Source organism: Podarcis filfolensis, assembly GCF_964270895.1.
Source record: "Podarcis filfolensis genome assembly, chromosome: 8".
Lineage (NCBI taxonomy): Eukaryota > Metazoa > Chordata > Lepidosauria > Squamata > Lacertidae > Podarcis > Podarcis filfolensis.
The window spans coordinates 25,726,133-25,750,240 of record NC_139611.1 but is presented as its reverse complement, the minus strand read 5'-3'; the positions used below and the strand labels follow the sequence as shown (position 1 = coordinate 25,750,240).

General features: G+C 51.0%; 1 protein-coding gene across 9 annotated transcripts; it reads left to right on the top strand.

Annotated features, from left to right (window-relative positions):
* Positions 1–355: 355 nt before the first annotated feature.
* On the top strand, positions 356–23,615 carry LOC310769467 (uncharacterized protein). 9 transcript variants are annotated; one of them, XM_083628871.1, is made up of 13 exons: positions 356–882; positions 5,554–5,617; positions 6,047–6,140; positions 9,148–9,210; positions 11,535–11,667; positions 13,133–13,223; positions 14,824–14,947; positions 15,891–16,009; positions 17,713–17,775; positions 18,950–19,087; positions 20,042–20,139; positions 20,388–20,497; positions 22,351–23,615. In XM_083628871.1, the coding sequence occupies exons 3-13, from the start codon at positions 6,092–6,094 to the stop codon at positions 22,509–22,511; spliced, it is 1,149 nt and encodes a 382-aa protein (XP_083484997.1). In that variant the 5' UTR covers positions 356–882; positions 5,554–5,617; positions 6,047–6,091; the 3' UTR covers positions 22,512–23,615. The 9 variants fall into 9 exon arrangements, with proteins under 9 accessions (XP_083484997.1, XP_083484998.1, XP_083485001.1 ...); XM_083628869.1 differs by lacking the exon at positions 356–882 and adding an exon at positions 1,066–1,162; XM_083628872.1 differs by lacking the exon at positions 5,554–5,617.
* Positions 23,616–24,108: the final 493 nt, after the last annotated feature.

Sequence of the window (24,108 nt, the reverse complement as noted above, 5' to 3'; positions counted from 1 at the left end):
ATGGAGGGTATTTGTCACAAGTCACTGGGTCCAGACTGAACTTTCTTCTCAGGAGTGGTGGGATCCCCTCTCTTTCAAGAGGTCCAGGACCACTCCCCTCATGCCAAGATGTGTTCACCCACATCTGAATTATGTATTTAGACCATCTTATATACTGCCGAATTGCAATCGTCTTTATTTTTTTTCCCCCCAAAAAAAAATTCCAAAAATTTTATTGGTTTTTACAGTATTAACGACAAACAAAAACACAAAACGAACAAACATAACAAACATAAATTTTGTTTGTTTATAATAAACCTTATTGCAATCGTCTTTAAAGCCATACAAACTTCAGACAAATTCGCTCTGGATCCTGGTAGGATGGTAGTTAATAACTCGAACCATACACACATTTTTTTCATCTTTCTTTTTTTAACCTAAACTAAAACAAGTTTTCTTGCATTTGCTGAAAGCCTTTCACATCATCTTCCAAGCGACCTCAGCGAGCGATTCGATTTCAAATACTCTGATCGTTCCTACTTTTAGTTAAGGATTTTTATTTATCTCGCTTGCAGCCTTAAATTGGGGGGGGGGGCTTTTCGTGGAGGAAGGAACCTGGACAGCTCAGTTGGCTAGAGCCTGGTGCTGATCGTGCCAAGGTTGCATGTTCGATCCCCTGCAGGGGTTGGTTGGACTAGATCTTTAAAGATCCCTTCCAACTCTACAATTCTACGACTTGCTTGATTTACGCCTGGCAACGCCTGGGGTCCCTTCGTTCTGATGGGTCTCCTTTGAGTAAATTTAGCTGGCTGCAGCCTCCGCTTCCTCCTCCGCCTCCTCTTCCCCTTGCTTTAATCCTACGCAAGGCCGCTTATCCAAGCGGTCGCCGGGCAGGAGGACGAGGTAGGCGCCGCTGCTGCAGCCGGATCCGCCCGCTTCCCTCCTTCCTTCTTGCGCTCCTTGGGGAGGCCTCCGGGACCGGGGAAGGCGGTGGGCCCCGTGGGTGGGTGGACAGGGGCTGCGGGGGGGCTCGGCGGGGCCAGGAAGGCGGGGGAGGCGTCGCCCAGCCTCCCTCCCTCCTTTCCTTCCTTCCTCCCATCCGCCTGCGGAGCCGCAGAGCCGCCGCCTCCTGCCCACCAGAAGGCGGGGCGAGAGTGCCTTGGCCGCGCAGGCAGGCAGGCAGGTAAGTACTTGGGTGGGTGGTTTTGGGGTGGGGGTCTCCCTCGTCCCTTCTCATTATGCGTCTTGGATGAGAGGTTTGGGGTGGCCGCCCCCTCCCCAGCAGGTGGAGGGAGGGGCCGGAGGGGCTTCGTCCAACAACAGCCCTGCGAGGTGGTCCCGCCTTTCTCTGGCCCGGCGTCCTGCAAGTGCCCGGCGTCCTACAAGGGCGGTGTCCATCACGGTCAAGAGTGGAGACCTGGCGCGGCAACCTGGATGCGGGGCTCCCCTCCGGGCTTTGCAGCAAGGGTAGCTCAGGCCAGGCAGGGGGAGGAGGGACCAGGGTCGTGGCTATGCCCCCTCCCACCATGGGTCGCATGCCTGCCAGGTTGCATTGCCTCGCTGTAATCCTCTGGTCATGTGCAGAGTGCCGCCTCTTCCTCCTGAAAGGGATAAATCTTGCCGTCAGCCTGTCTGCATGCAACCCCCCCCAAAAAAATCAAACCCCCCCCCCGGATCTCCAGGTGAGACCTGGGGAACCTTGGGAAGGGTTGCAGCCAGCAGAGAACCTTAAAAGGAACAGAGATGCTACTGGCCATGTGCAAAGTTCCTCCCCCTGTTATATATTTTAGCAAAGGAGGGTCCAGTCATGTCCCAGATAACATGAAGTCAAAACCAAACCCAAAATGGCAGCTTACTAAAAATCCTAGAGGGGCTGTAGAGGTCACCTAGTTGAAATCCACATCCCCACCCCCACCCCCACCCCCGCTGCTCATTGCAGGAATTTGCAACTGCAGCAGTCCCTTGGGGGAGGCTGCCCATTCTACCCACAGTGAACGAGGGCCCACTGGCTTCAAAGGTAGCCTCAGTCTCTGTTCCACTATCAAATCATAGATCTTAGCTGCTCGGAGGTTATCTGCTCCCCTTCTCCCTTGGTCTTGCTTGCTGGAGTATCTGCAGGGGATTCCACTGAGAAGCAACTACACATCTCTTAACGTGGCTTTACATTGCTTCACAAGAGCATCTTGCTAGAGGGACAAAATTCAAGCCGTTTAATCATTTTGGATGAACAGTGTGTGTGTGTGTGTTACGGTTGCATATCTTTCAATTAACTTCTAGGGTTGCCAGGTTTCTTGCATACTCTCCTTTGGATTCCTATGAGGGGCCTTGCTCATGTTCTGGGGGTCTGGAGGAAACGGGATTATGATATAGGGGATTTGGCAAAGACTTTCCAAGTGCTGGAGGGACGCGGGTGGCGCTGCGGGTTAAACCACAGAGCCTAGGACTTGCTGATCAGAAGGTCGGCGATTCGAATCCCCGCGATGGGGTGAGCTCCCATTGCTCGGTCCCAGCTCCTGCCAACCGAGCAGTTCGAAAGCACATCAAAGTGCAAGTAGATAAATAGGTACTGCTGTGGCGTGTGCTGCTCTGGTTCACCAGAAGCGGCTTAGTCATGCTGGCCACATGACCCGGAAGCTGTATGCTGGCTCCCTCGGCCAGTAAAGCGAGATGAGCGCCGCAACCCCAGAGTCGGCCACGACTGGACCTAATGGTCAGGGGTCCCTTTACCTTTACCTTTCCAAGCGCTGGGTTAATTGATGGAGAAGTCGGGGCTGAAGTGAGCCTGCTGGGAATGGGTTGCAACTCTGCAATTGCAGATGTGTTCATGTTACTACACACACACCATGTGTTTCACATTTGCACAGCTTCACTATTGTCAGATTTGTTACCTGTTTTGTGTGTTCACCGGGGGACATTGGCAAGATTGGGGTGTCTTCACTCTTCCAACCTTGGGCAGAGATGAGCTTTGTGAACACAGAGGGGAAACCTGGTAGCACTCAAAATACAGCGAGTGCAGAATAAAGGGAAGTCTGGATGGAGCCACGATACAGAGAAATTGAGCAGGAGAAGCTCTACCCACCCTTTGTCTCCCTGAGAGGAAGCGCTTCACATTTGCAGTCTTACAGAAAAAAATATGAGGCACATAGGGAGAGTAGACCCCCCCCCCACATCAACCGGGCACATTCATATGCCCTTACTTGGGAAAAGTTGCATTCCTCTCTGGCTGCTATTTCCAGAAGGAATCCACAGTCTTCAAGCTCTCCACTGGGGAGTTTGTTTAAATTTAGGAATGAGCAGAGACTTTGCACGACCAGAACAAGCCTCGATGAAGGGGAGGTTGGTAGAGAGAGGTCAGGGGTCTTTTGTGACTGCACCTTCCATGTGCCTACCTCGAGTCAGGTAAGTTTTATATAAAGCTTTGAACCACCTTCTGATTTTGTGTGGAGTGGTTTTGGGGTTGTCTGTTGGCAGTATATTTCATCCTCACTTTTCTGTGTTAGGTCATAAGTTCAGCTGCTCTTCTTCCATCAAGGGCAACAAGAGTAGAATCTCTGTTCAGCTATGCTGAAAAGCAACACATGGCTAGAAATGGTCTAGGGCTATTCTAGGGACAAATGACAAATTGGCAAATCTTGGAGTCTTGATGGTGTTCATCTAAGTAGGGTTCTTAACACAATCCTCTTCATGTGTATGTTGAAGCCCTAGTGAGTTTAGTGGGACTTCTTGCTGTTGTTTAGTCGTTTAGTCGTGTCCGACTCTTCGTGACCCCATGGACCAGAGCACGCCAGGCACTTCTGTCTTCCACTGCCTCCCGCAGTTTGGTCAAACTCATGCTGGTAGCTTCGAGAACACTGTCCAGCCATCTCGTCCTCTGTCGTCCCCTTCTCCTTGTGCTGTCAATCTTTCCCAACATCAGGGTCTTTTCCAGGGAGTCTTCTCTTCTCATGAGGTGGCCAAAGTATTGGAGCCTCAGCTTCACAATCTGTCCTTCCAGTGAGCACTCAGGGCTGATTTCCTTAAGAATGGATAGGTTTGATCTTCTTACAGTTTAGTGGGACTTACATCTATGTATTTTTTTGCAGGATTTGGATATGAATTTGCTCAAAATATCCCACCTCTTGCTAAAATCTTCCCCCTTAGCAGAGAACTGGAAGGCAGGCAGCTGAACATGTATATTTATTTATTTATTTATTGTATCCAGGGGCAGGGGGAGGATCCAGGAAATTGCATTGTAATGTCAATTTCAATCAATTGTAATGTCCGTTTCAGGTAAATTGGTGGAAAGCATAATTAAAGACAAAATTGATCATGCACATAGAAGAACAAGTCTAGCTGAGAATGAATCAGCAAGGCTTCTGTAAAGGGAAGTTCTGCCTCAGCAACCTTTTAAGCGTTTGTGAAGAAGAGTCAGGGAGCACGTGGGTAAGGGAAATCCAGAAGATGTTGTATACGTCGTCTGACATCCAGCGTAGCCTAGTGGTTAGAGTGTTGAGCTATGAACTTGGAGACTAGAGTTCAAATCCCCTCTCAGCCATGAAGCTCACTGGGTAAGCTTGGGCCATTCACCATTCCTTGGAGGAAACACGGGGTAGAAATGTAATAATAAGCACACTCAAAAACCTTTTGACAAAGAAACACTTCACCAAAAGCAAATTAAATCAAATGCATTTAACAGTCATAGGATAAGACAATAGGCCTTTTTTAGGAGTTAGTAACTAATTAAAGAACAGTAAGCAGAGGGTGGAGTAAATAAGTATTTCTTGCAAAGGAGGAAAGTAAAAAGTGCAGTCTGTCTGCCTGCCTCCTGAGGGAATCGGAGCTTGTTGTGACTCTCCCCAGAGGGTGCTGTGCAGTCGTGGCAAATAGCTTAGTGCAAACACTGTGCGACAGCTGCGGAAAAGGCTAATTCCATGCTGGGGATTATTAAGAAAGGGACTGAAAATAAAACTGTCAGTATCGTAATGCTCTTAGGCAAATCTTTGGTGCAGCAGCTGCATTTGGAGCCCTGCATCTCTTTCCCCACCCCCATTTCAAAAAGTAGAGTAGGAAAAGGCGGAGCAATCAAAAATATGTTGGGACTATGGAGGCAACTCCCCAGAGGAGTAAGGGTAAAGCTACCATTATTCCTGTTGAGACAACTTCCCCACCCACCCACCCACCGTAATACTAGAAGTTCAGGTCACCCAGTGAAACTTGCCAGCCAGCAGATCCGAGCGAGATAAAAGAGCCGCTGTTCGCAGAGTGTGCAATTTTAACTTGTGGAATTTGCTTCTGCAAGAAGATGGCGGCAGGTTTAGAAAGGGGAATAGACACGTGGGGCAGTGGCTGTGTTGGTGGAGGGGAAGGCAAGCTGCCCGTTGGAGGCTGGCAGCAACTGGAAGCCACCCCATGCCTTTGTGCCATCCTCTTCTGGGTCACCCATTTTGCCAGTCACCATGTTGGCAGCAGGAGGTGCAGGGAGACAGCACTGGGCTCCTTTGGGAGGAAGGGCCGGGTATAGATGTGATCAAGTGGAACGTTTGCCCAGTGTTGATCATGAGCTCACACACCTTCTTTTCTCTCAATGCCCTCCAGATGTTTGGGACTGTAACTCCTGCAGCTTAGAGTGGGGATTGCAGTTTAGAATGACAACTGGAAGGCAGCTAGAGATTATAAGAACACCTCTCTCTCTCTCTCTCTCACCCTCACCTTCCCTAAATCAGGGTTTTCCAAACTTGGGCCTCCAGCTGTCTTTGGACTACAAACCCCCATCACCCCTAGCTAGAAGGACCAGTGAAAGCCTTGCACAAGAGTTTTTTGGGGACCCTTTGGAGTATCTCTTGTTCCCGGGCTCGGAGAACTCTACACAGAAGCATTTCCTCTTACGTTGGCCCTGGGAGAGAGTTTTTTGGAGGAGCGTGCTCACCTGTCAGCACCGACAGGCTTTGCCAGGCGAACCTCCCTGAGAGAGCCGCATAGATAACCTGGGCTTATTCAATGGGAAGGGTTTCTCCTCCAGCATCTCTGAAACCCACTTAGGTTATCATCACTAGCCAATCCCAGTAACTCGTAGCCTCTCTTCTTGCAGGCTGCCTTTTCAGGAGTCCATGAGAACACAGCCCGGTCTCTGAAGATGACGGAAGTTCAGATTGACACCTCCCGCCTGCCTCCAGTGCAGGAAGGTAAGCCATGCAAGAAGCTAGGAGTTCACCTTGGGGTGTGTGTATGTGTGTGTGTGTATTAGGAAACACAAAGTGAAGCTTCTCTGAGGGTGATAATCCCACTTTACTGATTTGCAGCTTGAAATGCGTGAAATTTCTAACCTTGAAAGGTGTGGGTTGTTGTTGTTATTTATTATTATTATTATTATTTATTGAATTTATATACCGCCCTATATATATATATATATATAAAATCCCCCCCTGTGGCCCAGTTAACCAGGGTAGTCTTCCCCAGCCTGGTGCCCTTCAGGTGTATTGGACCAGGGGCAGCTGCTACACCTTGTCCTGCCAAGATCTCCTCTAGAATTGTGTGAGGATGACGATTGTGAAGGCCTCAGAAAGCACCTGCCAAGATGGGCATAGCCAAGGCCTCTGAGAGAAGCTTGCTCTCCCCCCCCCCCAGTGCTGCAGTGTTGGGGAGGGGCGCATTTTTTCCGCCACCGAGATTTGATTCCGGGCCAGTAATTATAATGCGTGACATGTCCCTTATTCACCTTGTAATGCGATACGGAGAGGGACGGGGAAAGGATTAAATGAATGTAATTTGGGAAGGAGGAGGAAAGCGATGCCAGCTGGAAATGAGGTCGTGAGGCTGAGTGGAGAGCCACTCGGGGAAGCGAAGCTCAGAGCGGCGGGGTTTCCACTGACCTGCGGCCGCTTGACCCTTCAGCTGCCTCTGGGAAGAGATTCTTCAGGGCCTCTCTGCTAAAAGAGCAGCAACTTCCGGGCACCCCTGGGTCGCTTCCACAGGGCAGCTGGTTGTGGCCTCAGTGCTGCTCACACAGGCAGATATTATTATTTTTTTACAATATCCACACCAAAGTGCCCCACCACCACCTTTAACCCAGAGTTGTGTTTTCTGTGGTGGCTTTTCCCCCCCTTCTCAGACGTTCTGCAGAAGAGGCAAGTCCACATTAATGGAACCAGAATAACATCCAGTGGCAATGAGTCCCACAGGTTGCCTTTGAAGGAGTATTTCCTCTCACAACTCCAATTCCAGCCTGTTGTTGAATTCTAATTGATGATTGTTCTAGTTGCTGACTTCCAATTCTAATCCGTTCTTTCAGTGGTACGGAAAAAGGAATACAGTGGTACCTCGGGTTAAGAACTTAATTCGTTCTGGAGGTCCATTCTTAACCTGAAACTGTTCTTAACCTGAGGTGCCACTTTAGCTAATGGGGCCTCCTGCTGCAGCCCATGCCGCTGCTGCACGATTTCTGTTCTCATCCTAAAGCAAAGTTCTTAACCCGAGGTACTATTTCTGGGTTAGCGGAGTCTGTAACCTGAAGCGTCTGTAACCAGAGGTACCACTGTACAGATTTTGGGCAGCCCCCTCCTCCCAAAATGGTACCACTTGAGCCCTTGACTTCCTTACTCACTTGGAGGAGTAAAGATGCTGAGTGGGGGCTAACTTCCCTAGACTGGGTGTGTCTGACTTCTCATTTTTTGGAAGCAGAAGCTGTTTTTGCGCAGCACAAATGTGACCCTCACCGGCAAGCAGCCGGGTTCTGTGACAAGGCTGGCTGGCACTCTTGAGCAAACGAGAGCTTTGCCAGGCGCAAGAAGGCCTGGCGTGCCCAACATGGTCCTTTGTTGCCACCTTGGAAAAGGTTTTCCCTTGCAATGGGCAAACTTTATTTGCCGTCCTTTGGTTGCAGTGTGGTTGAGGCCTAAATGGCTTATTTGGGGGGGGGGGGAGTGTCACATCATAAAGACTCTCCCCAGCTGGCATTTGCCACGGCACTCAGTTTAGGCTGAGAGGTGCGGCCCTCCATGTTCACTCCCCGCCCTTTTTCTCTTTGTGTTGCGTAAACGGTGCGTGTAGACAGAGATCTTTCAACACCTTGTTAAGCTGTGCTGACTTGTCGGCCAAGTAGCTGTGGAATGGCTGGGTGGGCAGGGACTGGGTGTGCTACTTTGGACACACCCAGATTCTGGCAGGGCTCCTGCAAAGAGGCGCCTGTTGCCTTGGGCAGGCTGGCTGCCTTTTTGCCAAGGGAGCGCAGCTCACAGTCATCTCAGTGCTGCTGCCACTGCCACCTCTTCCTCCTCCAGTTAGGAAGGCAGAATGGAAGTCCTGGAGGCAGCGTTGATGCTCTGCGGGGTTATAAGTATTTGGCAGCAACTACACAAAACATAAGGGACGCGGGTGGCGCTGCAGGTTAAACCACAGAGCCTAGGACTTGCCGATCAGAAGGTCGGCGGTTCGAATCCCTGCAACGGGGTGAGCTCCTGTTGCTCGGTCCCTGCTCCTGCCAACCTAGCAGTTCGAAAGCACTTCAAAGTGCAAGTAGATAAATAGGTGGGAAGGTAAACGGCGTTTCTGTGTGCTGCTCTGGTTCGCCAGAAGAGGCTTAGTCATGCTGGCCACATGACCCGGAAGCTGTACGCCGGCTCCCTTGGCCAATAAAGTGAGATGAGCGCCGCAACCCCAGAGTCGGCCACGACTGGACCTAATGGTCCGGGGTCCCTTTACCTTTACCTTTACACAAAACATTCCTCCTCCAAATGCTGTTTCAGATGGCTGTGAGCTTCCTCGGTCCAAAACACAGCAGCCAGAGGACTGGCTGGCTGGCTATCCAGTCGCAACTATCTTAAAACAGATGCCCTGGTGGCTGGTTTGTCTTCAGGCCCAATTAAAAGTTCTGCTCACATTTGTGTTTAGAGCTCTATAAACAATTTAGGCCCCAAACATTTGAAAATCCCTCTACATCCCTACCGGCCTTCTTGGGTGCTGAGATTTGCTGAGATGCACCACCTTAATCTGGCCTATTTTGCTGGATTTGCATTGCTCTGTTTCCATTTTTAATGGCTTCCCCCCCTATTTTATAATTGAAAAGGCCTTCCCTGTTTACATAGCTGCAATGGTTGGTGTGATGGATGGGTAAGGAAACTTGCAGATAAACGAAAATATTGGCAGAACTGGGCTCTGCTGTTGTTTAATTGTGTGTTCTCTTTCCCCCTGCAGTTTGCCGAGATTTTGCTGTCCTGGAAGATGGCGCTTTGGCTTACAGCCTTCAAGAGCAAGAGAGTAAGAGCTGATGGGACTCTTCCTGCTCCTCTTTCTTGGGGCAAAGGCTCAGAGCAAGCCCAGCCTTGCCTTCCCTGGCCAGTGTTTTGGAATTTTTTGGGGTCTTTATCTACCTGGTCTGGCTGGGCCCCTGGCCCAACAACTTTATTATTTGTACCCTTCCCACCTGGCTGGGTTTCTCCAGGCACTCTGGGCAGCTTACGGGATACAGTGATACCTTGGGTTACATACGCTTCGGGTTACATAGGCTTCAGGTTACATATGCTTCAGGTTACATACGCTTCAGGTTACAGACTCCGCTAACCCAGAAATAGTACCTCAGGTTAAGAACTTTGCTTCAGGATGAGAACAGAAATCGCGTGGCGGCGGCGCAGCAGCAGCGGGAGGCCCCATTAGCTAAACTGGTGCTTCAGGTTAAGAACGAACCTCCGGAACGAATTAAGTACGTAACCAGAGGTACCACTGTATATAAAAACATAGTAAAATATCAAGCATTGAAACCTCCCTGATACAGGGCTGCCTTCTAAAAGTTTTGTAGTTCTTTATCTCCTTGACGCCTGAAGGGAGGGTGTTCCACAGGGAGGGTGCCACTACTAAGAAGGCCCTCTGCCTTTAGCATTGGAGTATTAACATACCCCCCCCCAAAAAAACCCCGCATACACCCCACCTGTCACGGCTAAAATGGCCTCTGTTTCTTTAATGCGAATAAAGCTGGGTCAGCATGACTCAGCGGCCTGCACCAAGTTGTATATATGAGAAATGTTAGTTTGTGCTGAGGCTGGTGTTTGGGTTGGTTGGTTGGTTAGTGCTGGTGTGTATAGTTATTCAGTCGTGTTTTGCACAAAGACTTTTAGGAATAAAACTCTGCAAGGATATTCTCGTGGACTCTTTTTGTGCCGACAAGGGTCCGAGGACCAGGCTGAGGAGACAAAGGGAGGTCAGAACCCTTTCCTTCTTTTTTTTGCTTTTTACAAACACTGACACCACCCACTTAGAGGCCTTCAGACGATCCCTGGAAATAGGTCCGTCCTTCATGCTCAAGGCATCCTTTGGAAACGCATTTAGTTTTCCTAGTACAGGGTGCCTGTTGGAGCCAGAGTTTTTACAGCCTTTTTTTTTTTTTTGTTAATTAAATGGAGCCTAGTGCTTCAGTGAATCAACCTTGCAGATTTTAACGAGGAACAGGCTTGACAGGCACCGCTCTCTCCAGGGACGCTCTCAAGGTTGACTCCTTTTGGCGGCCCTTTGGAAGGGGACGGTTCCTCCTGCGACCCAGATGGGCTGCTTTGCCCACCCCAGCCTGTCTTGGCTGCCACAGCGGATGCCCATGAATCATTCCGCGACGTCATTCCCCGCTGCAGTGACGCACACGGTCCAGGCAGAGGACACTTCTCCCACCTCCCCCGGTGCCGCCCCCTTCGCCACCCACACCCTGTCAATGGAGCTGATGGATGGCAGCTAAGATCAGGGCTGCCAGGGGTGGTGGGAGCAGCTGGCTTGCCAGCCAAGCAGCTCTTGTCTATGGCACCCAGGGGTGGTGAGTTAGGATGGCAGGCCGAAGAGGAAAGAGCCTTCCTTCTCCGTCTCTCCTCACCAAGCACCCTTGAGAGGGCAAGAAAGTGTCAACAGCTACAGTGGTACCTCGGGTTAAGTACTTAATTCGTACCAGAGGTCCGTACTTAACCTGAAACTGTTCTTAACCTGAAGCACCACTTTAGCTAATGGGGCCTCCTGCTGCTGCCGCGCCGCCGGAGCACGATTTCTGTTCTCATCCTGAAGCAAAGTTCTTAACCTGAAGCACTATTTCTGGGTTAGCGGACTCTGTAACCTGAAGCATATGTAACCTGAAGCGTATATAACCCGAGGTAACACTGTACTGCCCAGCAGACAGGATCTGGAAGAGATCCAGTCAGATGAGCAGCTTGGCATCGCGCCACCTGTTTGGGCTGCTACCTCAGAGTCCTATTGCTCCATCTTGCCAGTCTTCCACTCCCCCTTCTGCCCAGTGCCTGGAGAGGCCGTCCGAGGAGCGTTGCCCCCTGAAAGTGCGTCTCTTGAAGCAGGATCACACATGCCCTGCAGCAGCTCCTTTGCGTTAGGCCATACCTCCTCTGTGGCAGCCATTTTGTGACTGGCCCCCCCCAGAACTCTCTCAAAATCCTGCGTACATGGACCGGCGGCAGCTCTCCAGTGTTCCAGACAAGGGAGTCTTTCTTCCCTGCCCTACCTGGAGATGCCCTTGAAGGTGGGGAAGGGAGGAGAGAGGAGGACGAAAGAGGCCTTTCCATTCCAACCCACACAGTGAAGTTTCCATCTCTTTGCAGTTGAACAGCATTACACTTCCAACATTCAGAAGAACCAACTGGTCCAGAAGGACATCCGAATTGCCAAGAAACTTCAAGACCTGGAGGAGGAAGCCAGGAGGAAGCACCAGCTCTCTGAGCAGCAGAAGGAACTGTAGGTTTGCTTTGGAGTCCCAACTTTATTGCAGGGTGGCGGTGTCTCTTGCTTTGGGTAGGAGATAGAGTTATGGCGATGCTTATGGCAAGGCATCCCAGTGGGATGGACAAGGCCTAGTCTTGGTTCTGCTGCGGCTGCATCTTCCAGTGTTTCCCGAGCTTGGGTCTGCAGCTGTTTTCAAACTACAGTTCCCACTGGTCCTGCTAGCTAAGGATGATGGGAGTTGTAGTCCAAAAACAGCTGGAGACCCACATTTGTGGATGAGCATGGATTGGATGTGGGGAAAGTGGGGCAGACTGATTCTGAAAGGACTCTTTTCCAAGCCTCTTTTTATTCATTTTATTCGCTTCTTAAATTTCTATACAGCCCTACACCCCAGGGTCACAGGGTGGTTTACAATATAAAAACACAAAAATATGCAACATGGTGACAAATAAAAGCAATGCCCTCCCAAGTTTAAAAGGCCATAGGTTGTTTAATTAGCCAAAGGCCTGGGAGAAAAGAAATGTTTTTGCCTGGCGCCTAACGGTATGTAATGAAGGTGCCAGCCAAGCCTCCCTGGGGAGAGCATTCCACAAGCGGGGAGCCACCACGGAAAAGGCCTGCTCACATGTTGGCACCTCCAGACCACTCAGGGAGGGGCACAAGAAGAAGCATCCCAGATTATGTTCTCTGGGTCTGAGTCTCAGAGGTGGGAGAGGTGGTCTTTGAGGTATTGCGGTCCTGAGCTGTTTAAGGCTTTATAGGTCAAAACCAGCATGTTGAATTGTGCCTGGAATTAGATTGGCAACCAGTGCAGTTGAGCCAGAGTTGGCGTTATATGCTCAGACTGTTTTGCTCCGGAGTGAGCAAACTGACCGCTGAATTATGCACTGGCTGAAGTGTCCAAACCATCTTCAGAGGCAGCCCCGCATATGATGTGTTGCAGAAATCTAACCTAGAGGTTACCAGAGCATAGACGGCAGATGTTGGACTGTCCCTGCCCAGATTAGATCAAGCTGTCCTTTGAGGCTGAGAGGGACATAAACTGAGGTTTGTTTTCCGCCCTCTGCAACTCCAGTCATAATCTGAGCTGCAGAAGAATTTGGGGCTCTATTGCTTGCCTCTTTTGCGGGGAGGCAAGCCTTACAAGCCCACAGAGCTTGTGTCTGACCTTGCTTGTGGCGAGCTTTGCACCTGCAGTGCAAGCGGACAGAGCATACGGAACATGTTGATATCTAAAGTGTGCACCTGGTGCAGATGTGTATGCTAGAGGCAATGGATGACTTCTCTCTGTAACTCCCCAGGTGCCTTTGTAAGGTTCCTGTACACTTGAGGTCAGATAGGAGGCCCTCTGAAGTTCCTGCTCCGTCCCTCTCTCGTGCATCTGGTGATTAGCAAGGCCCAGACACAACGGGGACAGAGGCTTCCTGCTTCACTAATTGCCTCTTCCTTCCCCCTCTCCTGCCCGCATCACATGCAGGGAAGATCGGGACTCCGAAATCGCTCGTGCCATCCAGGAGGACATTCGGAGGGAGGCGGAGGAGAGTTGCCAGAGGAAGGAGAAGGACCAGGTAACAGGAACACCTGGAGCCAGGTGGCAGGCTCCCTCGCTTCCTTTGGCCCCCTCTCGGCAGGAACAGGACAGGGTGGGCTGCCTAGCAGGTCCTTCCAAAAGGCAGATTATTTTTAGTTGGGTCTAGCACACCCTGCAGCAATTTGACTCTGGGTCCGCTCACCCCCCGCCCAAGTTAAGTGGGGGGAGTAATGATGGACTGACATCAAGTTGCATATCCTCACTGCAAACAAATCAGAATGTTTTCAGGGGGTTAAAGGTAAAGGGACCCCTGACCATTAGGTCTAGTCGTGAACGACTCTGGGGTTGCAGCGCTTATCTCGCTTTACTGGCCAAGGGAGCTGACGTACAGCTTCCGGGTCATGTGGCCAGCATGACTAAGCCACTTCTGGCGAACCAGAGCAGCGCACGGAAACGCCGTAGAACAGTGTAAATGGGCAGGACTGGAAAGAGAGATTTATCTGGAGGCAGATGAACCAATGGCTGCTATCTTATGGATGTTTCCAGTGTGCGTTTGTTGGCTGACTTGGGCTGGGTTCTTGTACCTCCTTGTTCCTCCACTCGCTGGTCAGTGGGAAGCCGGCCGTTCACTGTGGAGCGTTGCGGAAACCCACTTAAATGAGAGTTTCACCTTTGCAAAAACCTCTGCCTGCTCCCTGCCATTAGTGGCCAAGGGCAGCTTGGCCGCAAACCGCTTTGAGGGCGACGTTTTAATATGTAGAACAGGCTGTTCGGTTCCAAATAGGATTAGCCTGGAAAGAGCAGTTTGGTGGAGCTGCTGCTTGTCTGGCTAATGGAACAAAAGCAAGAGATCAAAGCTGGCGGGGGCACCTGAGGTGACAGAGATCCCTGGAAGAGGCTCTGCCTGCCTTCTAAGAACAGCAGTCCCAAATCTGGACTTTCCTCAGCCCCTTCTCCCTCACAAGGGATTGAAAGCCCTCTGCCCATTTCCACAGTTCCTCTGGAACAAAAGCTTCCCCAATAGAATATTCTCTTCTAAACCAATTTCCTTATCAGGCGGACAGAACGAAAAATAAAAATGCCATCTCCGCTCCATGGTTTCAGCCGATCAGAATTCTTACGTATAAAATTACATTTTTTTGTGGCTGGCTGAATGTTGGCTTGAAAACAACCTAAGGAACTTTGAAAAAGATGAAGGCTTGAGTGGAGGGACGGTGCTCAGGTCCAGAACAGCATTTCACCCTCTGGTTTAAAAATGTTCTCCAGAAGATAAAAGCAGGCACAATATTCCAGCTTTGGGCAGGAGACAGCTGCAGTGCAGAGTTCACAGCAACTCCTGTCATCTCATTGAGGGAGGCTCTCTGTCAATACCGGGAGCCATCAACAAGCCTTGCTTCCACAAGAACCATTGGGAGGAGTGCACTTTAAGGCTGCTTTCCAGTAGCTCCTTTGCAAGCGGGGTGGGGTGGGAAATAAGGCCACAGAGGCACAATTAGTACCCCAGGTTTCCATTGTCTTCTTTCTCTGCCAGCTGAATGGGAGACAAAAAGCACCACGAAGTAGTGGCAGGGTGAAGCCTGGCTCTGGAATTCCATTTCCATCCCCTCTCAGTGAGTTTTTTCCTCTCCTCCACACAGGAAATAGCCAAGCAGCTTCAGGACTTGGAGGAGGAGAGCCTGCAGAAGAAACAGCAGCTGTGGCTCAGGAGCTCAAGTGTGACACAGCAAGAAGGAGGAGAAGGTATCTGGAGCTGGAGGAGGGGTGAGGGTTGCTCCAGAGAGGAGGGGCTTCTCTGGGGCCCTCCGGGGGCCGCAAACCAGACACGCAGGGCCTCCCAAATTTCGTCTGACTGCAACTTGCGTCCTCAACTGGAGCGCAGGTGGCACAAGTCTTGTGAGGGCATCCCAACATACATGGGATCAAAGACTGGTGCCTCCGTTGCTTGGCCATCGCTGGTGCTGATGGGAGCTGTAGTCCCACCAGCATCCGGAAAGCAGCTGGTTGGGAAAGGCTGGTGCAGAGTTAGCGCCCGGCTCTCGGGGATGTCTCTGGACCCGAGGCTTTGGCGTTACACCACCCTGCGACTGGGAAATCTTGGCACCGTTTTCACGTGGGAAATTTCCAAGCACGAAAGCGCTGGAAGTATATCTGAAAGAGCATCTCCACCCCCATCGTTCCACCCGGACACAGAGGGCCTTCTGGCGGTTCCCTCACTGCGAGAAGCCAAGTTACAGGGAACCAGACAGAGGGCCTTCTCGGTAGTGGCACTCACCCTGTGGAACACCCTCCCACCAGATGTCAAAGAGAACAACAACTACCAGACTTTTAGAAGACATCTGAAGGCAGCCCTGTTTAGGGAAGCTTTTAATGTTTGATGCATTACTGTATTTTAATATTTTGTTGGAAGCTGCCCAGAGTGGCTGGGGAAGCCCAGCCAGATGGGCAGGGTATAAATAATAAATTATTATTATTATTATTATTAGCCTTTCAGAAGGGAACCAGGCCAGCCTCAGCTGGGTGGTCCTGTTTCTCCCCTTGGCCTTCAGCTGCCAGCAGAGGGGCAACCTCCTGCAATGAGCTCTCAGCTTGCTTAACCAGCAGCACATGCAGAGCTGCTCCTTCGTCTTCCTTCCCCACGACTCCATTTTTCACGTGTGTATTCCTGTCTGTCTCTCTCTCTCTCTCTCTCTGTGTGTGTCTTCAGATGACTCCCTCGGGCCCCTAAACTGGGTGATGGCTGAACTTGAACTGCAGAACCAGCAGCAGCTCCAGCAAGATGAAGAACTAGCCCGGGAGCTGCAAGCTGAGGAAGTGGCTCGCCTGGTGAGCGTCCATTTTGTCCTCCTCCTCCTCCTCCTCTGGGCCAGGAACTAAGGTTTGAGTGGCAGCAGTAGCTGGAGGCGGAGGGGCACTTTCTTGCCTGTTACAAACTGGGCCTGTCAAATAAAGAGAGCATGTGAAGGTTTTAAGGTTTCACATCTGGGGGGGGGGTTGTGACAACTGCCCGGTACCTTGAAGGTTGTAAATCTCAAGCTGGGATGTGTTGGCCCCAGGAGCATTGGGGGAGGGGAAGGTCCTTGGAAGCCAAATACAGACTGGCATGAAATGGTTGAAATCCCGAATCTCTCAGGGCAGTGCTCTCCAAAGCAGGAGAAGTACCAGTTTCCTGCACTTGAGAACTTTCTGCTCACAGTGGCTTCCTCTTGTCAGGATTCAGTTTCAGTCATTTGGCCCTCATCCAGCACCCCTGCAGTGGGCTCTGGTGACAAGGAAGGGAGAGCCGAGTGTCATCAGCATTCCAGATCCCCAGCTGACCTCCCTCCAGTTGACTTCTAATAGACTCATAGAACTGCAGAGTCAGAAGGGACCTCCAAGAGCCATCAAGTTCAACCATCTGCAATGCAGAAATCTCGACATATGGTCCCCCATCCAAGTTGAAACCATACCGGACCCTGCTTAGCTTTGCAAATGCACTAGTGGTTTTATTGCTGCACCACTAGAGGGATGTTGTTAAAGAGCGCAGAGGATAAGGTGGGCCCCCGAAACACCAGTGCCAAAGTGTTTGTTTGTGTGTGTATAGACCGGAGCAAGACGGTCTGAGCATATTACACCGATCCTGGTCTGACTGCACTGACTACTGATTAGTTTCTGGGCCCAATTCAAAGTGCTGGTTTTTACCTATAAAGCCTTAAACAGGTCAGGACCTCAATACCTCAAGGACCGCCTCCTCCCATATTAACTTACCCGGACCCTAAGATCATTTTCTGAGGCCCTCCTTCATGTGCCACCTCCTCAAGAGGTCTGGAGGGTGGCAACACAAAAACAGGCCTTCTCTGTAGTGGCTCCCCATCTGTGGAATGCTCTCCCCAGGGAAGTTTGCCTGGTGCCTTCATTATACACCTTTAGGCACCAGGCAAAAAAGTTCCTTTTTAATCAGGCCTTTGGATGACCTGATCAACATCCCATACCCCTGTAAAATGTGGCTCTTTGGGGAGGGGCATTATTAGGTTATTGCTTTTATTTTTATTTTATATCCTGTGAACCGCCCTGAGACCTCCTGGTATAGGGCGGTATATAAATTCAAATAATAATAATAATAATAATAATAATAATAATAATAATAATAATAATAAAGGAAGCTGTCCAAAAGGCAACCGCACCGCCTGGGAAGATGCTTTGTACTGAGCCAGGCACCACTGAATCCTGGCTGGCAGCAGCTGCCCAGCAAATGGCCTGAGGCAGCGTTTATATATTCCTGTATATTCCGGCATGAATCAGAATTACAAGGGCGCCTCAGAAAAGGAGCAGGTGTTATTTTGCCTTCCCCGGGTGAGAATAGAACTTGTAGCTCCTTCCTTGGGAGAGCAGGGCTCATCCTCTGTATTGGAAATGCCTTGTGAAAGAAAGAAAGAAAGAAAGAAAGAAAGAAAGAAAGAAAGAAAGAGGATTTGTGGTGCGGACAGAGCTCCTCCTCTTCCATCTTCTCTGTACCGCCTTGTTTTATTAGCTTTTTCACTCTCATGCAGAAAGCCAGGAAGAACCGGGAACGCCACAATGACTACAGGGCAGCCCAGGTGGCTCAGGATGAGGTAAGGAGCTGATCGCTGGTCTCTTCGCTCGGCTTGGCTCAGCAGGGCTTTGGGGTTTGTGGGGGGGTCGCAGCTGTGGGCTTGCCCACTGGTGGAGAGGGTGGCATCAAAGCAGCTCTGGCGTGACGGCCCAGCCCAGCTCCAACAGCATCCAAGGATGAAAGCAACTCTCTCGCTTCCCTCCATAAACAGCCAGCCTCCCTCCTTCAAGCTGGACCGTGACTGGCTGGCTCGCAGTTGAGGCCACAGTGCTGCCAAGCCAGCTGCTCTCACCATGGGCACCAGAGCGAGGGTTTGCTGCTGGGGGGTTCTTTGCCCTCTGCCCCACCCTCCTCTGAGTGTGAAGCAGTGTCCCAAGAGCCAGTTTGTCCTCCCCCCAGTGCCTTGTAAGCTGCTCAGGCCCTGCTCCACCAACCTCTTCCCTCCCTCCCTCCTTGAGTCCTTTTGTGGGTCCTTTTGCCTGAAGATGCCTGCTTTGTGGGTGGGGGGCTCCCTTCGGCCCACTCACGGCTGTGCGCCCATTCAGAAGAGCCCCAAGACCTCCCTATTTGTCTGGGCCTTTTTGGTTCAGGGTTGAGCCAGGAAAGACTGGAGTGTGGTAGGTGCATTTGGGCCTGGAGTGTGGGCTGTCGAGTTACGAATGCCTCAACTCTCCTCTGTGGAAAACAGGAAGACACAATGAGAGATAAAGGAGGTGCTGTGGGATTGGTGGAAGTCAATGTCTTGTGGTTGTTGTTTTAGTGTTTATAATATTAACTTGTAAGATATGGATTTGGGTTTTTTGTTTTGTGTTTGTTGTTGTTGCTTTTTTAGTTTTTGAATGTTGATTTTTGTGTGTTGTGTATTGTTATTTTCTTTCATGTTGTTGTTGTTGTGTGGAAAATACTAATAAAATTTATTTTAAAAAAACAACTCTCCTCTGTGGACACTGAAAGACTTCGAATCCTCTCATCTGGAGCAGAAACCGCCCAAGGCCAGTTTGTTAGGGTACATCCTGGAGCTAAGCAACCAAAGGGCTTGTGAGAGTATAACACAGGTGGGTGGTTGGGGGACGCCATTTGGAAAGCCTCACAAGGCCAACGTCACTGGGCTCCGAGACAGAAATACCTTCAATGAGAGATATTGACTTGCCTTTTTTAAAAAGGTCTTTCTCCCTTCTCTATCCTCCTTGCAGGAGATTGCCCGCTACATGCAGGACCAGGAACTAAAAGCTCAATGGAGATCCCCCAGAAGGAACAAGGCCATGACAGGGGCAAGGGGCAAGGGCACCACCATGGAGGAGGCAGCCCCCAGTAGCAGCCCCAACCAAGAGGTAAGTGACCCAGCTGGGTGTGTGTGGCAAAAGTCGCCTCTGCATGGACCCAGCAGCTTGGAGCTGGCAGTGGCACCTTCCTCATGCATAGCAAATCTTGAAGTGAGGGTGCTCCTAATGACAGGTTCTATGCCAGGGGTCAGCAAACTTACCGCGCCTCGGGCCGGTGTCTCCAGCGCTGATCACACGGCGGGCCAGATGGCAGGGGAGCGCATGCCCATACGTGTGATAAATGAGTCCCTTGGGCCTTATCTGGCCCACAGACCTTAGTTTGGGGACCCCTGTTCTATGCCCTATGACAATGCAGTGGTACCTCGGGTTAAGAACTTAATTTGTTCTGGAGGTCCGTTCTTAACCTGAAACTGTTCTTAACCTGAAGCGCCACTTTAGCTAATGGGGCCTCCTGCTGCTGCCATGCCGCTGGAGCACAATTTCTGTTCTCATCCTGAAGCAAAGTTCTTAACCCGAGGTAATATTTCTGGGTTAGCAGAGTCCGTAACCTGAAGCGTATGTAAACCGAGGTACCACTGTACAGCAAAACCAAACTTTTGACCAGCGCAGGCACAGTGACTTTGGCGCCAGACCAGTTTCTTTTTTCTTGCTTACGCTCCACTTTGCTTAACACCCCACCTGGACTCGAAAGCGGGTTTGCTGTTTGGCGACGTTTCAGCTGGCCTTTGGAATTTTCCAAAACGAAAATTGCCATTTGCCCCTGAGCCCATGACTTCTCCTCTTCCTCAGCTTGGCTTACTATGAGCAAAGCTTATTTGTGGGCTATGCAGAGGGTTGGGATATAAGCACCACGGGGGTGGGGTGGGGTGGCACCAGCATCCCTGCAGCGGCTGAGCAGACCTCCGGAGTTCACACCCAGGTCCGAAAGAGAGCAGCTAGTCCCTTTGCAGGCAGAACGGTTCAGGGTCTGTCTTACGTGGCGCCGTGTTGCTTTCTTACCAGAAGGAGGCGCAAGAGAGCTGCGGAGCCGCATCGCCAACCGGACTCTGGTCCTCAGACAGCTCAGAGGTGCCCACCCATGGAGGTCAGCCGGACATCAGGTCAGTGCTGCTCAGATGGTAACTTTGCAAAGATCCCTTATGAATTTAATTATTCAAATGGTTATTAAATTCTGCTGTCTATCTCTCTCTCTCTTTTAAAAGTTCACTTCCGGGACCCATTTATTGTCTTTATTAGAAACCAGATTTCCCGAGAGATGGGGGGGGGGGCAGGTTGGGAGGGAACGCAAAGAGCTGCCAGGGCAACTGGAGGGGAAAAGAACTTGCGAGTGTCCTGTCCTTTCTTGCAGGTTGTCCCTCAGGCCGCAGCTGTGCCGGAATATCGCAGAGGACCTGGACCCAACCTTCAGGGCCCAGAGGGCAGAGGCCCCTGCTGGAATGGTTGCCCTTTGCTCCAGAGGTGGGTAATGCAGCTGGTTCTTCTGGGATTGCAAGCCCTTTCCCAGGGCTGACTGTGGACGGGGGTGTCCCTTTGACCTCAGGTACACACAAGAGTGGGACGCGGGTGGTACTGTGGGTTAAACCACAGAGCCTAGGGCTTGCCGATCTGAAGGTCGGCGGTTCGAATCCCCGCGACGGGGTGAGCTCCTGTTGCTCGGTCCCTGCTCCTGCCAACCTAGCAGTTCAAAAGCACATCAAAGTGCAAGTAGATAAATAGGTACCGCTCCAGCGGGAAGGTAAACGGTGTTTCCGTGTGCTGCTCTGGTTTGCCAGAAGTGGCTTAGTCATGCTGGCCACATGACCCGGAAGCTGTATGCCGGCTCCCTTGGCCAATAAAGCAAGATGAGCGCCGCAACCCCAGAGTCGGCCACGACTGGACCTAATGGTCAGGGGTCCCTTTACTTTTACGCACAAGAGTGGCCACCAGGGGGCAAGCAGGTGTTGGTGAGGGCTTCGAACATTTGCTTGGGCACCATCTTTTAAGTGGGCGACAGCATAGCAGCCCCTCCTGCCCTCCCCAGCAGCCTCTCTCTGTCCTCTATGTTCGTTTTGAAGTGCTTATGGTAGTGTAGTCAGGGTGCACATTCACTTGTGTTACGTTTGTTCTCTGATCTGCCTTGTGTTAATGAAGGATGTTAAAGATATCCTTTTTCATAAACAAACCAGCCACAGTTCTGATCGGTCCAGATCCGACAGTGAGATCTAATTCCACGTTCAGGTGCTCCATAAAGGGTAAACACTAAAAAATAACATTTAATACTTGTCCTTCAATTCCATGGCTAGATGTTACAACATGGTTTTCCAGCCCCGTTTACCCTCTGCAACGAAAGGCTGGGGCCATTTGGAGGCCAGTCAGAATCTTAGAGTTATAGGGACACTGAGGGCCATCTAGTCCAACCCCCTGCAACGCAGGAATCTTTTGCCCACTGTGAGGCTCGAACCCACGACCTGAGATGAAGAGTCCCATGATCTACTGACTGAGCTGTCCCAGCTGCAGTTGATGGGGAAGGGTAGCCCCAAGGCCCAAGTAGAGCAGGGAAAAACTCATCACTGAAACCCTGGTGAGCCGCTGCTGCCAACCAGAGTAGGCGGCACTGAGCTGCATGGACCAGTGGCCTGAGTTAGTGTCTAAGGCAGCAGCTTCCCCTGTTCCCATCCCTCCCCGACTGCACCCGGAAGGCTGGAAGTTGCTGCTGATTCCTATCATTCTGTTTGTCATCCCCGAGTCGACACTTGCTCCCTCCAAAAAACCCCTCTTTGGCTCCCATGAATGATCCCAAGATTATCAGTGGTGATAATTACCAAAAGGCTTTGCAACGAGATGCGAGCGCTTCCTGTGCAAGAAGAAGGTGCTCGCAGCCTGCTCCACTGGGTGCTTGGCACCCCAGCACCACCATGTCCGTGTGCCTCGTTGCCTTGGGGAGGGTTCTTGTCCTATCTTCCCCCTTATCTCAGCCGGTAGAGCAGGAGACCCTTCATCTCTGGGTCATGGGTTCCAGCTGCAGCAGATCCCTTCTCCCTGTGCTGCAAACGGAGGAAGCTTCTTCTCCTACAGCCGTCTTGGGTATAGCACAACTGCCTCATCAGCACAGCAGGGAACAGACTTGTGAGCACCCTCCTCCAGTCTGCTGCCCTCCACATGTTACTAGACTACAAATCCCATCATCCCTGAGCACTGGCCGTGCTAGCTGAGGCTGATGGGCATTGTAGTCCAAAGCAGCTGGCTCGCTTGGGATGTGGGGATGCTGCTGCTGGTGATGCCATTACAGACAGATCTCTCTCTCTCTCCTCTCCTCCGTCCAACCACTTTAGCCGCTGCTGCCCCAGGAGGACACTCAGTCCCTGCGGGCAGCTTCTTCGACTACCCAGATGAGCTCGGCGAACCAGCCTTTGTGTCCCCTACAAAACGACAGCCAGAGAAGGTAGGCCGGCAGAAACCCAGGGACAAGAAGGAAGGCTGCAAGCAACAGTGAGACATCCGCTCTCAACAGAGCGGCTGCTCCGCCCAGCCCTTGCCACAACCCTCTGGCCTCTTTGCCACCTCTACCCATACCTGCAGTTGCTCGGGGGGAGGGCAGGATTTGCTATAACAAATTTGAGGCCAACGATGCAAAAGGCTGCCATTTCCCCCCACCCTTTGCAAAGAACGTCAATGTCCGCACAACTGCTGCATCCTCGTAGCTAAACGCGGCGGTCCCAGAAGGCTGCCGTCCCTTTTCTCCGGGACCAAAACATTTTAGCCATCTTGACTCACTCGTGTGACCTTTTTGCCCTGGTTGGGAAGAAGATGGCTTTGCCAGGCAAGGTCTGCCGGGTGTCAAGAAGTAGAACAGCGGGTGCTCTGCAGACAGGCAAAGCCCTGCCCTTGGACTCCTTTGTGGGAAGATGCTCTTTTGCTGAGAAGGTACAGTTTTGCTGCAGCGAAAAATGGGGCAGCAGCTATTGGACGGGTGCGAGACTGGAAACGTCCTCCGAGAGGCTTGAAAGGATAAACCAAGAGCCCTGGATCAGACCCATCTAGTCCAAAATCGTGTCTTCATAGGAGCCAACTAGATGCCTTGTCTAGGGAGCTAGCTAGTACAACATTCATTTTAAGCCTGCAACTGGTATTCAGGGGCATCGAGGTTCCTTCCTCCTCCATGAACTTGTCTTATCCTATTTTAAAGCCATCCAAGTTGGTGATTTGTCATCGCCGCATATTCCGGAGCTCAGCTTCACCCCACCAGCTTTTTTCTCCTTGTACTGCATGACAAGTGGGTTCTGAGTGACCCCACTAGGCTTTGGAGGAGATCAGGCATTTCCAGGGGATCCTAAAATGAGGCTCTTTGATAAGAGGGAGAATATATTACCTTCTCGGGCTCTTTGCATTTCTGCAGCATTGGACACGGTGTGCAATATAAACGGGCAAGGAGCAAGAGCACGAAACGCTTTCGAAGTAGATTTGGAAAAGGTCTTCCGCAGACACCCACCCCCACCCCCTACTTATTGCCAGGACTGGATCTCGCACTGCAAGGAGTGCAGTTTGAAATTGGTGCTAAATGTGCTAGGCTTAATCTTAAATATATATAATTATCCCATGTGTACGTGTGTTTTAATGTACTAGCACCATGAGCAGGATCTGTGCCCTGGGTGGCTGGTGCTCCTCAGCAGTTCTGCTAGCAAGAGTCTTGCTGAAGAAAAAAGCTTCCTTGTGACTATTTTGTGCATTTTCTGTGGGGGCGGGAGTGGTGTGTGTTCAGGAAATGAGCCCTTGCTCGAAAGCTGGTTCTTGCGCACTTTCGGGCGGCTTACGTAAACTTTTCCCACCTGAAGGGTGCAAACCCGTTCACCTGGACCACATCTTCTGGGATGTGAGAAGGCTCCACAGGGAAAATCCTACAGGTTTGAAGGCCCCGCTCCCAATTGCTTCTTTCCTAGGTAAGCTGTATTTTCTGGTGTTTCCTCAGTTAAAGAACAGGGGAACCTCTGGAACTCTGTGAAAACTCCCAAGTGAGTTTTGTGGAACGCTTTGCTAGGGCTTTACGGGGATGAGGGAAGTGTGCTGAGACCAAGTTTGTCTTTTGTCAACAA

What these genes read in the sequence shown, in the direction of transcription:
- LOC310769467 (XM_083628872.1), top strand. Translation starts at nt 6,092, where the DNA reads ATGACGGAAGTTCAGATTGACACCTCCCGCCTGCCTCCAGTGCAGGAA. An exon ending in CAGCCTTCAAGAGCAAGAGA is followed by an intron (nt 9,211 to 11,534) that starts GTAAGAGCTGAT and finishes ATCTCTTTGCAG; the next exon opens with TTGAACAGCATTACACTTCC. An exon ending in TCTGAGCAGCAGAAGGAACT is followed by an intron (nt 11,668 to 13,132) that starts GTAGGTTTGCTT and finishes CATCACATGCAG; the next exon opens with GGAAGATCGGGACTCCGAAA.